This window comes from Pygocentrus nattereri, chromosome 3 (assembly GCF_015220715.1).
Source record: "Pygocentrus nattereri isolate fPygNat1 chromosome 3, fPygNat1.pri, whole genome shotgun sequence".
Taxonomy (NCBI): domain Eukaryota; kingdom Metazoa; phylum Chordata; class Actinopteri; order Characiformes; family Serrasalmidae; genus Pygocentrus; species Pygocentrus nattereri.
In genome coordinates this window covers 36,439,521-36,453,567 of record NC_051213.1, presented here as the reverse complement: position 1 = coordinate 36,453,567, position 14,047 = coordinate 36,439,521, and the positions used below count along the sequence as shown (strand labels likewise).

Below are 14,047 nucleotides of genomic sequence, written 5' to 3'. Positions count from 1 at the left end.
CAATAAAACTATTAAAAAACAATTAAAACTTTCAAAGCATTACATTCACGGCCTAGTCCATACAAATCATATACGCTGCAACAAACAAACTAGTCCATACAAATCATATACGCTGCAACAAACAAACTAGTCCATACAAATCATATACGCTGCAACAAACAAACTAGTCCATACAAATCATATACGCTGCAACAAACAAACTAGTCCATACAAATCATATACGCTGCAACAAACAAACTAGTCCATACAAATCATATACGCTGCAACAAACAAACAAACTAGTCCATACAAATCATATACGCTGCAACAAACAGGCCATTTTGAACGTATCGCTGTTGTGATGTCACAAAAAACAGCTTATTTACATAAATCAACCTTTTCAATGAACAGCAGTTTAGCTCCGACCTACTCACACAAAACTTTTAAGGGGTGTTTCAGCCTGGACTTCTTTTAGAATGAACCACACTACAGAGTTTTTTCACACATCAGTGTTAAATGCACAGAAAAAATAACCTGTTTAATTCTAAGGGGCATGGAGAAGTTGGAAAATAGTTGCTTAAAATGAAATACAACTGTTTTGATACATAAAACCACATCAGCGTTATAAGTTATAATATGAGGTTATAATAAAACATGAGAAAAATGTAGGATACAAGTTCTTTAACTCAAGTGGTAGAAAAATATTCAGAGATAAAAAGGGAATGCAAGCAGCTACACAGGACCCTGAACATGCACGAACACACACCCCCTCTTATACTCACACTTCACCCCTGCCGCCCAAAGCTGCATTGTGCTGAACCTCAGAGAGAGAGAGCTCCAATGTCTGAGTGCAGAAGTGCAGAGGCTCAGCCGTCTGCTGCTGAAATTTGCAGTGTGCTCAGTTGCCTGTATGCAGGTCTGAGAGTTTCAAATCTGAGAGTGTGTGCGAAACGGAGGCAGCCCATGCAGGATGTCCAGCGGTCAGTATGAGTGTATAGGATTACAGTGGTGTGCGGGCGGGCCAGGCTGCTCGTGTGCTCCCGCTGAGGGAGCTTTAGCCTGTAGCATTAGTATCAGCCGTCCCGCCCCCATTAAGCCTACTGTGGCCTGGGCTCACTCACTCACCCTCATCAGTTGACCTGACAGTGATCTACTGACTGCAAAACACAGCTTAGGAGACACTCTCACACATGCGTACACCAGCATACACTTCTGCGCTCCCCTGCCTTTACATGTGTTTCATGCTAACATTACACTAAGTTTAAAAGGGGATGCCACTGATTTTGCTAAGTTTCTGCACCATTCAGTGGTTCAGATTTGGGCTAGAGTTAGTTAACAGTTATCGGTTAGATGTTAAATGCTTTGTACCTCAAAGTAAATGAAAAGGAACAGCCACCATTTGGCATTATGCAAATGACATCATGCCAATTGGTGGCTGTTAGCTTCTATTCCGTGTTAGACACATTTGCAAGTTTTGGTAAAAGTAGTGTTTTAATTTAATGTTGCTGAAAGTGAACAGATCTCAGAGGAGGATTCCATGGATCTTCCAAGATTTCTGCATAAATCAATTACTGAGATATAAAGTCATTCAGAGTGGTCTGATGTGAAATGCTTAATTGTAGAGAAACTTTCGACTTCTGACTTTTTTTTTTACATAGCTACTAAATGGAACCAGAGATTACACGGTAAACACAAAATGACCACAAAATGACCAGGGGATCCAAGTGTGTTCACTTAGTTATTATATATAATCTTTTGGGACCATTTGTATATAAAACATATAAAAATGAATATGTTTTGTTCTCAGAGCAATCAAGTATTATATTTGCAAGCATTTGATGTAAAAACTGTGTGAGGGAGACCTTTTCTCCACCACTGTGAACCATTCTGACCTTATAATTTTCTTTAGAACAGAGCACTTCACACCAAACCACTCTGAATGACTTTGTTTACATCTTAGCCATTTAATTACACAGACATTTCACAAAATCAGTGGAATTTCCTTTTAAAACGATAATTCAACAAGATCTAATTTGCAGTTTTTGTGTCTGCCAAGACATGTTTCACAAAGCATCTTAAGCAGTGGAGTTACAAAGCCAGTGTAGCTGGCAAGAAATAGAAGCCAAGTAACACCGTGCAAAATGCGCATGTAGCTACACCTCATTGTTTTAACCTTGGGGACCGAAAGTAAATCTTTGGCGTCTTTTTCTGTTTAAAGCTGCAGTTTTTGGGGGAAAAAATTCTTGTGGAGAGCAGCCAAATGTCTCCAAAATGTCAAAGTGTTTATGTTTGTCATCAACAAAGGGGCATTTAGCCCCCACAAAGAGCTAAACACACACATCTGTACACACAGAGTTCATTTTCTTCCTTATACACCACTTTAGCAGCGCCAAAACTGCCCCACAAGTGTCACATGTAGATCCACATTTGCTCACACTCAGACACACAAACACCCTTTCACTCCACACACACTACCATCATTTCTGCTTGAGCTTTCCGAACAATATTAACACTGACTGACTGCATCAGCTCTCATTTCACATTCAAACAGCAAGACAATCAGCTCCTACAGCTCTGTAGTCTGATCTTAAATCCTCGGCTGTACTAAGCTGCTCTAGATTAAGCGCTTCAGAAGGAAGAGGAGAGGCTATATAGAGGCTATAGAGTAAATTTAACTATAGATTTACTATATAACATTATATATTAAAAAGAACTTTTCCTTTTACAACATTTTCAACTGACCTATTTATGCCCTGTGGAGAAGCGTCACAGGACACTGGCTGAAATCCCATTTAACATAATGTGATACAACTCAGTTACTGTCAAATAACCTACATTTAGAGTGTGTTATTCATTTCAAATATTGCTTATTTGCCTGTTGTGAAATCATTTTAGACATACATACTACATCACCAGCTACTTTAGCATGGCTTAGGATACCGAGCAGGGCTTACAGACAGCACTCTCCTGGCTGTGCTGCCCATATATTTTAACGTTATGGTAAAAGCAGAAAGCATGACATTGTGCTACAGAAAATAATGTCAAGCTATCACATGTACTGTAGTTTTGGAATTTTTGTTATTTTTTTATTGTATTTAGTTAGTCTGGGTTTAATTTCAGAACAGTTTCAGTCAGGTTGAGGAGTGCATTAAAAATGCTTGTTTTGTTTTTAGTTTATTTTAGTTCATTTTAGTTTTTTAGTTTCATTTTTTAGCTTGTCATTTCATACCGTTTTACAGTGGACATTGCTGTTTTAGTTTAGTTTTTGTGCTTTCAAAAACTGTTGTTTTCATTTTTTACAGCGAATCAATGAACATCACTGCTAACTTTCAGTTTCACAATAGTTTTGTTAAGGATAATAATCCTACAAGCCAGCAGAGACAGAGGTGGAAATTCATAGAGCCTATTTTGTACACGTACATAGGCACTGTGCCAAAGTTTCTCCTTCAGTTGAATAGGATTTTTCCCAGTGTACTGTAAAGCCTTTCCAACCTCTTACCAGTAACCAGGAAAGAATGCATGTGCTAGTAGAACATGGACATGTCAGGTGCATGCTGGCGAAGTGCTCTCATGGAAACTGTAACATGCACAAAATATTTTTCCCTTCTCTTTAAGGATGAAAGGCCCACTGAGCTTTATCTGCACTTAGCCAAGGCTGATGAGGCTGAAGGAGCAACGTTCCCACCCACGGAGCAACACTCAGTCAGTGATCTTGACACAGAGGTAGATATCAGAGGAAGAACTCTTGAGCTCTGAACCCTCCAGTCAGAGGTCATGTTCTGGTTGTTGATGTGCATGTCTGAATATACATTTACAGTTCAGTGTTTCTACTGAAATCAAGAGTATAAATAGAGTATTTGTTCCCTCTTTACTGCATTAACAGCCCCTAATTTTCTGTGAAGGCTTTACACAACATGCTGGAACACTACGAGGATTTGACTGCTATTGGCCACAAGAGCATTTGTCAGATGACTAGCTCTGGATCACTCCAACTCATCCCAATCATGCTCCATCACTGCAGGGAACACAGTTCCACTGCTCCACAGCCCAGTGCTGAGGAGCACGGTGACTTTAGGCTGGTGTGCAGCTGCTCTAGAGCGTCCCAATCTACTGACAATACTTTTCTATGATCATTATACAAGCTTTGTGTGAGAAATTGACACCTGTGTCATCAGTGGGTGCACCTTAAAGTAGCTTAACTCACTTATTTGCAAAGCTGACTGGGTATTTTTGGACATACACTATAATGCCAAATCATTGAATTCTGGTTTTCCAATCACTTCCATGGACACAGGTGTATAAAACCAAGCCCCTAGGCCTACAGACTGCTTCTACAAACATTTGTGAAAGAATGGGTCGCTCTCAGGAGCTCAGTGAATTCCAGCACGGTACCATGACAGGCTGCCACCTGTGCAACAAGTCCAGTCGTGAAATTTCCTCACTACTAAATATTCCACAGTCAACTGGCAGTGATATTACAACAAAGTGGAAGTGACTGGGAATGACAGCAACTCAGTAACAAAGTGGTAGGCCACATAAAATGACAGAGCAGGGTCAGCGGATGCTGAGGTGCATAGTGCGCAGAGGTCGCTACAGAACTCCAAACTTCATGTGGCCTTCAGATTAGCTAAAAACAGTGTAGAGAGCTTTGTGGAATGAGTTTCCATGGCCGAGCAGCTGCATCCAAGCCTTACATCACCAAGCGCAATGCAAAGCTTCGAATGCAGTGATGTAAAGCGCTGCCACTGGACTCTAGAACAGTGGAGACATGTTTTCTGGAGTGACGAATTACGCTTCTCCATCTGGCAATCCGATGGATGAGTCTGGGTTTGGAAGTTGTAGGAGAACGGTACTTGTCTGACTGCATTGTTTCAAGTGTAAAGTTTGGTGGAGGGGGGAATTTTTGGTGGAGGGGTGGTTGTTTTTCAGGAGTTGGGCTCGACCACTTAGTTCCAGTAAAAGGAACTCTTAATACTTCAGCAGACCACGAGATTTTGGACAATTTCATGCTCTCAAATTTGTGGGAACAGTTTGGGGATGGCCCCTTCCTGTTCCAACATGACTGCGCACCAGTGCACAAAGCAAGGTCCATAAAGACGTGGATGGGTGAGTTTAGTGTGGAAGAACTTGACTGGTCCTGACCTCAACTCGAAAGAACACCTTTGGGATGAATTACAGCAGAGACTGTGAGCCAGGCCTTGTCATCTAACATCAGTGTCTGACCTCACAAATGTGCTTCTGGAAGAATGGTCAAAAACTCCTATAAACACACTCCTAACCCTTGTGTAAAGCCTTCCCAGAAGAGTTGAAGCTGTTATAGCTGCAAAGGTGGGCCAACATCATATTAAACCCTATGGATTATGAATAGGATGTGACTCAAGTTCATATGCGTGCAAAGGCAGACGAGCGAATACTTTTGGCAATATAGTGTGTTGTGTAAACAGATACACAATACATATAACCAAACATATCCACCCAAAAGCAGCGAAGTGGTCCGAAAGTAATCCTAGATGACTGACTTCAGCAGGGTGGACCTACAATCCATGGGTTTCTAATAAAGTGGCCATTGAGTGTGCATGTTTGTATGCGCTCACCTGAAGCCTGCACTTCAGTGACGTACTGCAGCAGCTCCTGTCCCTGGTGGACGACGTGGAAGGTGAGGTTGTTCATGGTGAGAGCTTTATCAGCATGGTGCTGCAGCCGCTGCTCCGCCAGAGTCAAATCCTCTGTGTCAAATTCCCCCATCTGCTGAGACAACTCCTCATTCCATGACTCCAGGTCCGAGATGACCTACACACAGAAAGACACAAAGAGTGGTCAAACACACACAGTAGAGTGTTTTCTTGTCTTTGTGAGGTATTTCTATTTTCTTCTTTATGACTGTATATGATCTTAACCTCAGCAAGCAAAAGATCAACTTTATCTGTGTTCATTATTTCTAATAAAAGCCCTATTTTTACTATTAAAAAGTGATATTTTTCCTTGTGGGGAGCCCACAAATATCCACACAACATCAAAATGTTCCTGTTTTCCCATCATCATGAGGACATCCTGAGGAGTCATCAAACTCCCCGTTCCACAGAACAGAAAGTTTTTCAGACCTATTAACGTCTCACACACACACAAGCTCAAAAAGAAGATCTGCTTCGATGTTTAGGGCTTAAATGCAAACTCAGCATTACACTAGATAGTTAAGCTACATCCTTTAAAAGACATGTCCCTCACCATGTTGTGACTGAGGTCTCTTTGACTCTTTGAACAGGAAGGGACTAAAGCACAGCCCATTATAAAAAAAAGTTTACACATTTCCACCAGAGAGGTCCAAATCTTACACAGTTTAAAAACATAAGAATATCCACTGATTTTTCAAAAACTCTGCATTACTGGTGAAAGGAACCAGGTGTCCAAAGCCTATACTGCCTCTCTCCCTCACAGAAAGTTATTACTGAAGTCTGAGACATTGTGAAGTTTTAATTTCAATGAAAAACTTTAAAAAATAATATTTAGTCATGGCAAAGAGATCATGCAGGGTGTTGTAAAGCAAAACAGTACCCAAAGAAAAAACATTTAATACTGTTTTACCATTACCAACATAAAGAAAAGGGCTATATCATGATCTCTAGTTCCTATCACCACTGCTGAGAACAATTCTTTCTTTCTTTCTTTTACTTTTCTCTATAATGGAACAGTTAATACCACTCTGAATGGATGTTTACATCTCCACAATTGAATTAAATCAGTGGATTTCTCCATTAAGGCATTTCCAAGCTGGAATTTTCAAATGATGTATAAATAAATACACAAATAAATAAATAAGACAGGAGAGGAGGAGCAGGTTTTTACAGTGACAAAATCTAAATTGATTCAATATCCCAGTGATTTCCAATCCTCTGTGTATGTGTACACAATTGCGTTCCTCTGGCAGAGAGCTGTTATTATCCTACTCCTCTGCAACACTATTCATTACTACAGCACCATCATCCCACACCAGAGCCGCTACTGCTACACTACACAACTACGATTCTGCAGTCTATCTAACACTAACTATGAAGATTTTTATATGATTTCTGAGCCACACATTTTTTCTAAAAAGCATTTTGTCTCTTCTTCAACAGGACAAACAATCCACAATCCACACTAGCCCTCCAAGAAATTATCACCAAATACCACTGAGAAGTTTGTTACACTTTTTACACTGTAGACATTATAATTGAAAAGTCAGAACGTTTCTCAAAGAACAACAGAGGAGATTTCAGCACTAACCACCTCACAGTGGGAAAAAAAAGGCTACATGAATCACCAAAAACCCAGCCAGCTGTCCCAGTGCCAAACTGTTATATCTCCTCAAATAAAGCTTCAAAATGTTCCTACTCGGTCTACAGCACCAGTGAACAGTCTGGACACACCTACGCAGAGAGAAGTGTTACTTATTTTCACTTTGTTCCTGAAGTTTTAGAACAATAGCAAATACATTAAAATTGTGAAATGGCACAAATGAAAATGACATGAAATGAATATTATAGAAATCAAAACGATCTTAGATTTTAGACTCTTTTATAAAACAGACCCCCTTTTACTTGTTGCAGCTTTGTGCTTTTTCTCTCAAGCAGCTTCATGAGGAGCTCCCTGAGATGCTTCTCTAACAGTCCTTAAGTTCCACATATGCTGAGCACTTGCCTGAGAACCACTTGTTTAGGGGGCACATTAATAAGGAAGTTAACTCATACATAAGCATCAACTTCACTACTTACATTTGTACAAATGTACAGCATTTAACTGTAAGCCTTTAGATATAAAAACATACATTCAATCGGATACTGGCACTGTAGCGTTGCTCGACCTTCTGCATTTGTCCTCAGGCTCTGCAACAATACCTCCCTTGTTGAACGCATAACATGGAGGTTCCAAAGACAAAATGCAGCTCTCGGAGCCTGTAACCCCTTAATCTTTAAGGGCCTTTACGCTCCCCACTCTTATTACTATACATAACAAATACTTAGTAATTTACAGTTACATAGTTACTGAATATTGTATAAATAAAAGATTCTAAGCCCAAATACTGAATAATCAGTGTAAAATGTAGGCGTTTTAACCCCATTCGGCCTGGAGGAACCTGGAAAACGTACTCTGTATCCCTGCAGCCATGAAGGGTCCGGTCACAGATCTGAAGAAACATCTTTATCACCCAGTTCTTCTAGCGGGGTCCCTAAACTGCATGGACGCTGGGAGACACGTAGCGCAGTAGGTGGCAGGCAGGAAGCGCAGTGCCGAGGGTGTGTTTGACGAGAGTTTAGGGAGACACACACACATAAAAGCTCACACGCCCGTCCGCATGCCCCGGCGCCACACTGCTCTGACTGACGGCCGAGTCTCCACCCAGCTCTGAGTAAGTGGCTTAGGCTTTACGGCTTGCTTTCATTTCACTTCTTTTTATTAGTTTTAAACGTGTAAACGCGCCGGGCACTGCGCTAATCCTCTTATATCGCTTACATTTATCCAAGCTTAGATGGTTTTTGCGACCTGATCCCCCTACAGCGAGTTTATAGATGAGACGGGAAAACACTTTCTCATTCGTCACTCAAAACCTACCCCCTTTTACCTGAGGACCCCCACTGATGGCAGCTCCTATGGCCACGAGCCTGCTCATGAAAACGATACCATGGGGAGTATTGGGTTACATCAGAGCCATAGCTGGTACCACTAAAGAGCACGGTTCTTTATGGGATTCAAATTACTCTAGATCAGGTTTCGTATAATGAACAAATAGGTTTGTTAGGCTGAAGTGTGCTGGACTGCCGTAGCTGTTTCATATGCACTGACTATCCACTTATTACTCTTCTACTCACTGGCCACTTTATGAGCTCACTTACCTTTTATGTCCACTTTATAGGTGAACCACTAAAGCCTGCAGCTCATCTGTTCTCATGCAAAGTGGTACCATTAAAGAACAATTTCACCAGTTTTTCAAAATTTCTGCATAATTAAATGGTAGGGATGCAGTCATTCAGAGTGAAGTGCTCATTCATGTGAGGTGCTCTATTCTAGAAACCATTTAGAAATGTACCTAGTTAGAACTGTTTACAGTGGTGGTAATGTAAACCAGTTGCCTGAAGAATTCAATGTTTCTAAAAGCTACACCACTGCAGGTTACTGCTTGAATATTATGGTTTTGGCATGAAATATATTTTGAAATATCATTCATGGTGAAGAGGTATATGCTGGATGTTGTAATGCAAAATACTATAATCTGCATATTCTTCTTTACATTTACAAATTTACATGTTAAAACCATTACACTGAATTAGCCACAATTTTAGTACAAGGAGTCCTGTGTCTGCAACTGTTAACACACAAACTTTCTATTTTGTTGTAATAAGAGATTACTATGATGATGACACTGTGATGATTTAACATATTCGGCATCAGATTTCACACATCAGACAAAACAGCTTCAGGTCTCATCATATATCAGCTCTTGCAGATCTGGACATCAGGAGAAACAGTCTCAAACAAAAAGCCACCAGGCTAAGCTGCCACAAGTTTTACCTAACTGCGCTGTCATTATGTCCTTTAATCTAAGCTTCACACACAGGGATGGGAGGAAGTGGTTGTGCTGAGGAGGCTGCACTACCCCTAGATTTCAGGACTGTGTAACTGCAACTAGTAAAAACAATAATGGAAACATAACAAAAGCAGAACATTTTAACATTTGAAATTGTCCAGCAAGAGAGAGGAGTGATAGCAGGGTGAGCATCAGCTGATGCTGTGTGAGTATCTTAGTTATACACTACTCAAAAAAATAAAGGGAACACTTAAACAACACAATATAACTCCAAGTAAATCAAACTTCTGTGAAATCAAACTGTCCACTTAGGAAGCAACACTGACTGACAATCAATTTCACAGCTGTTGTGCAAATGGAATAGACAACAGGTGGAAATTATTGGCAATTAGCAAGACACACTCAATAAAGGAGTGGTTCTGCAGGTGGGGACCACAGACCACTTCTCAGTACCTTTCTGCTTTCTGGCTGATGTTTTGGTCACTTTTGAATGTTGGTGGTGCTTTCACACTCGTGGTAGCATGAGACGGACTCTACAACCCACACAAGTGGCTCAGGTAGTGCAGCTCATCCAGGATGGCACGTCAATGTGAGCTGTGGCAAGAAGTTTTGCTGTGTCTGTCAGCGTAGTGTCCAGAGGCTGGAGGCGCTACCAGGAGACAGGCCAGTACACCAGGAGACGTGGAGGAGGCCATAGGAGGGCAACAACCCAGCCGCTACCTCTGCCTTTGTGCAAGGAGGAACAGGAGGAGCACTGCCAGAGCCCTGCAAAATGACCTCCAGCAGGCCAAAAATGTGCATGTGTCTGCACAAACGGTTAGAAACCAACTCCATGAGGATGGTATGAGGGCCCGACGTCCACAGATGGGGGTTGTGCTCACAACCCAACACCGTGCAGGACGCTTGGCATTTGCCAGAGAACACCAGGATTGGCAAATTCGCCACTGGCAAGATGAAGGCATTGAAGCTATGGAAGGTATGTTCCCCGGACCTGAATCCGATTGAGCACATCTGGGACATGATGTCTCGCTCCATCCACCAACGTCACATTGCACCACAGACTGTCCAAGAGTTGGCAGATGCTCCAGGTCTGGGAGGAGATCCCTCAGGAGACCATCCGCCACCTCATCAGGAGCATGCCCAGGCATTGTAGGGAGGTCATACAGGCACGTGGAGGCCACACACAATACTGAGCCTCATTTTGACTTGTTTTAAGGACATTACATCAAAGTTGGATCAGCCTGTCGTGTGTTTTTCCACTTTAATTTTGTGTGTGACTCCAAATCCAGGCCTCCATTGGTTAATAAGTTTGATTTCCATTGATGATTTTTGTGTGATTTTGTTGTCAGCACATTCAACTTTGTACAGAACAAAGTATTTAATGAGAATATTTCATTCATTCAGATCTAGGATGTGTTATTTGAGTGTTCCCTTTATTTTTTTGAGCAGTGTACATTCATACACGGTTCATGTCATCCAAACAGGTCAAAAGGATTAATGGATGGATGGATGAAGGCAGGAAGGAAGCAATAAATAAATAAATAAATAAATCCCAACTTAAAACACCTTCCCTTGTACCTGCTTGCATGCTATCATAGTGTTTGCTTACTTGTCTGCTTCAGTATCGGAACCATCTCAAAAATACACCAGAGATTGTTACAGAATTAAAGAACCCATTTTTTTTTACTAATTGTGAGAGTTAATCTACAGAGACAGAGCTAGATGGAGCTTGTTCCTACATCAACTGGTGTATTTGGTACATGATAGAATATGCTTGCTGGTCATTATATTAGAAACTTCTCTTGTAGCTCCACCCTGCTGGTGTGCAATTACAGACTGTAGCTCACTTGCTGATGCACAATTAATGGTTTCTGTCCACAGATGTCAAATCAAATCAAATTTATTTGTATAGTGCTTTTTACAACGGATGTTGTCACAAAGCAGCTTCACAGAATTACAGAAAAGACAAAGTTTTTGATGCTGCTGGCTTGATTGTTTTGTAGTGCACCACTTTCAACCTGACAGTGACACTGACGCCTGATACATTGTCGTATTGAAAATTGTCCACCACTCATATAACATCAGTAACATCTGACTCGTGACAAAAGGGTAAGTGGGTAGCAGGTAGCAGGTTCTAATGAAGCGGACAGTGGCTATAATCTGCTTTTAGAGCCTGAGCTTAGTACCTAAAGCGGGATGAATCAAGGGTTGGAAAAACCTTCTGGCTAAACTTATTAGCTAAACTTAATCAGGCACCTCTGTAAACATCTCATCAGGTTTTTAAGGTCTAAACAGTCAGAAGATTATTGTTCATAGTTTAGACCAGACACATTTTACAGCTAAAGGTGTTAATCAGGTGGACACACAAATCAGCTAAGGTTAAAAACAGCCACAGACATTTCAGTCTTGGTGATGCTGAGTTTTCAGACTCACATCGATTGCATCCCTCTCAAAGATGCGGAGCTGCAGGAAGAGCTCCAGTTTGATCTTCCTCTCCTGGAAGAGCTCCTCCATGCGGGCCTGAGCCTCATCCAGCTGCTGCAGAACACTCTCGATGTGGGCCATGGAGCTGTTGTGAGGCGTCTTATTACTGGAGATGGCCGAGTCTCTGCAGGAGAAGAATGCAGCTGTTAAAAGAATATTTGAAGTGTTTTCCTATCTAATCCCTTTGTGTTGCATCTGTATTGGACCATCACAGACAATATTCTGTAGTTTCAAAGTTGTGTTATATAGTCAAACACAGTGTTGTCCAAAAGTATCACACCACATTGAAAATGTGATATTTTTATTTAAACTTAGAAATAAGCAACAGAAAATTTAACAATTTTGAAAAAATTAAAACAAAAGTTATGAGAAGTAAAATGAAAAGGAAATATTAAATACTACACTACTTCTATGTCACTGTTCAAATTTAAGTAGATTTGTGACACTGACCTTGTTAAGGCCTTTGTTTAAAAAGGTGTTTTTGAGTCTCATCTCTTCCGCTAAAGCTCACTGATTTAATCTATACTCAGTATATATGCACGTTCAGTACTGATCTGGTGAGGTAGCACACAGTGATGTTCATGCACCTGAGCTGCTGGATGAGGTCTTCTCCCTCCTTAATGACGTTGACGGTGACCTGCAGGGTGGTCTGCTGCTGCTGGCCAAAGCGCTTGATTAGGTCCTGCACCGCCTCTACAGACTCTGCATATACGTCGTCCAGCAGCTCCTTCTGCAGCTCCTCCAGCCACGTCCACAGCTGCACAGGGAATCACTATGTTAGTGATGTTAGTGGAAGGAGCGGCACAACTAGTTAACTAACCCAGCAGTCCTCAACTCCAGACTTAGGGACCCACTGACCGTTCTGAACGCCCAAATGTTCCGATCAACAACAATTCACAGAGAGGTAATGGCAAAGAAGCATTCATTTTGAAGCCAATGATACTCAATGAAACACACACACTGGCTTACAGCCCATCTGCTAATAAGTTCCTCAACTTCAACTTGAAGAAGAAACAAGAAGAAAAGAAATAAACCTTTCACAACCATGAACTGTGAAGTGAAAGAGGGCATTACTGGTAATGTATTTTTCAACTTTCTGATTACGTTTCAGCTTCAGAAAATCTAACAGACACAGACATGGGTACATCGTTTCATAACAGCAGTTAACAACTGATGCTTTCATCCCAGGCACAATTTATATTATAGATATCAGTAGCTGCAACTTCAGGCTCAATCCTGAGCACAAACAAATGCAGCAGCATTAGGAGGTAAAGTAAGCTAATCTAAGGAATTTACCCTTAATTTGATGCTTCATATTGAGGCCTAGATGGACTCAAGTGGACTAATGCACAAAGGCCGGCAGTAAACATGGGCTGGGCAGATGAGGCGATCTAGTGAGACTAGGCTTTCCGGCCGCTTTTGTTTTCTCAATGGCCTAGTGGAAGGTGAGCTCACAGGATTAGCCATCTGCCTGTGCTGGCATGGCAAACTCAGCCAAGCTCACGTCCCAGCAAGCCCAACACTGCTTCTCCAATCCACCCCGTAGTCCTTCTCCATCTCAACCTCTCACATTTTCCATCACTAATGTACACACACACACACACACACACACCTTGCTCTGAACCTGAAGCCTCTGCAAACGCTCTGCTAGCAGATGGCTAACACAGCGCCATATGGGTGCATTAAAGAAAGCGTTGTTTTATACTATTAAATACGGCATGGTAGATGATACATAATCATCAGCGCTAAGGCTGCATGGGCTACAAAAACGCAAATGGCAAGAATTCAGCATCCATCTGTGCTCCAGTGGTCTGAGGTTTGAGGGAACACTGCCATTTTGGGAAGAACGAGGGCTGCATTTCTCTGAAAATGGAGTTAGTTAGTGGCCAACAGCTGTACAGCATGCTGTAGAGTTGTTGAGTAAAACAATGAAACTGAACTCCTCTGACAAGAAGGCAACAGAGTGGGAGCACAAGCTTATTTTCCGAATTCCTGGTGGGGAGGATGTTATTGTGATGGGGC

At 41.5% G+C, this 14,047-nt stretch overlaps 1 protein-coding gene across 7 annotated transcripts in view; it reads right to left on the bottom strand.

The window, feature by feature from the left end:
• triob (trio Rho guanine nucleotide exchange factor b) overlaps window positions 1-14,047 on the bottom strand; it is a 195,610-nt gene that overhangs the window by 85,242 nt on the left and 96,321 nt on the right. For all 7 annotated transcript variants that reach the window (XM_017700847.2, XM_017700848.2, XM_017700849.2 and 4 more), the window contains 3 exons: window positions 12,613-12,782; window positions 11,975-12,149; window positions 5,574-5,769 (listed from right to left, as the gene is read on the bottom strand). In XM_017700847.2, coding sequence (XP_017556336.1) covers window positions 5,574-5,769; window positions 11,975-12,149; window positions 12,613-12,782 — 541 coding nt within the window. The remainder of the gene's footprint in view (window positions 1-5,573; window positions 5,770-11,974; window positions 12,150-12,612; window positions 12,783-14,047) is intronic.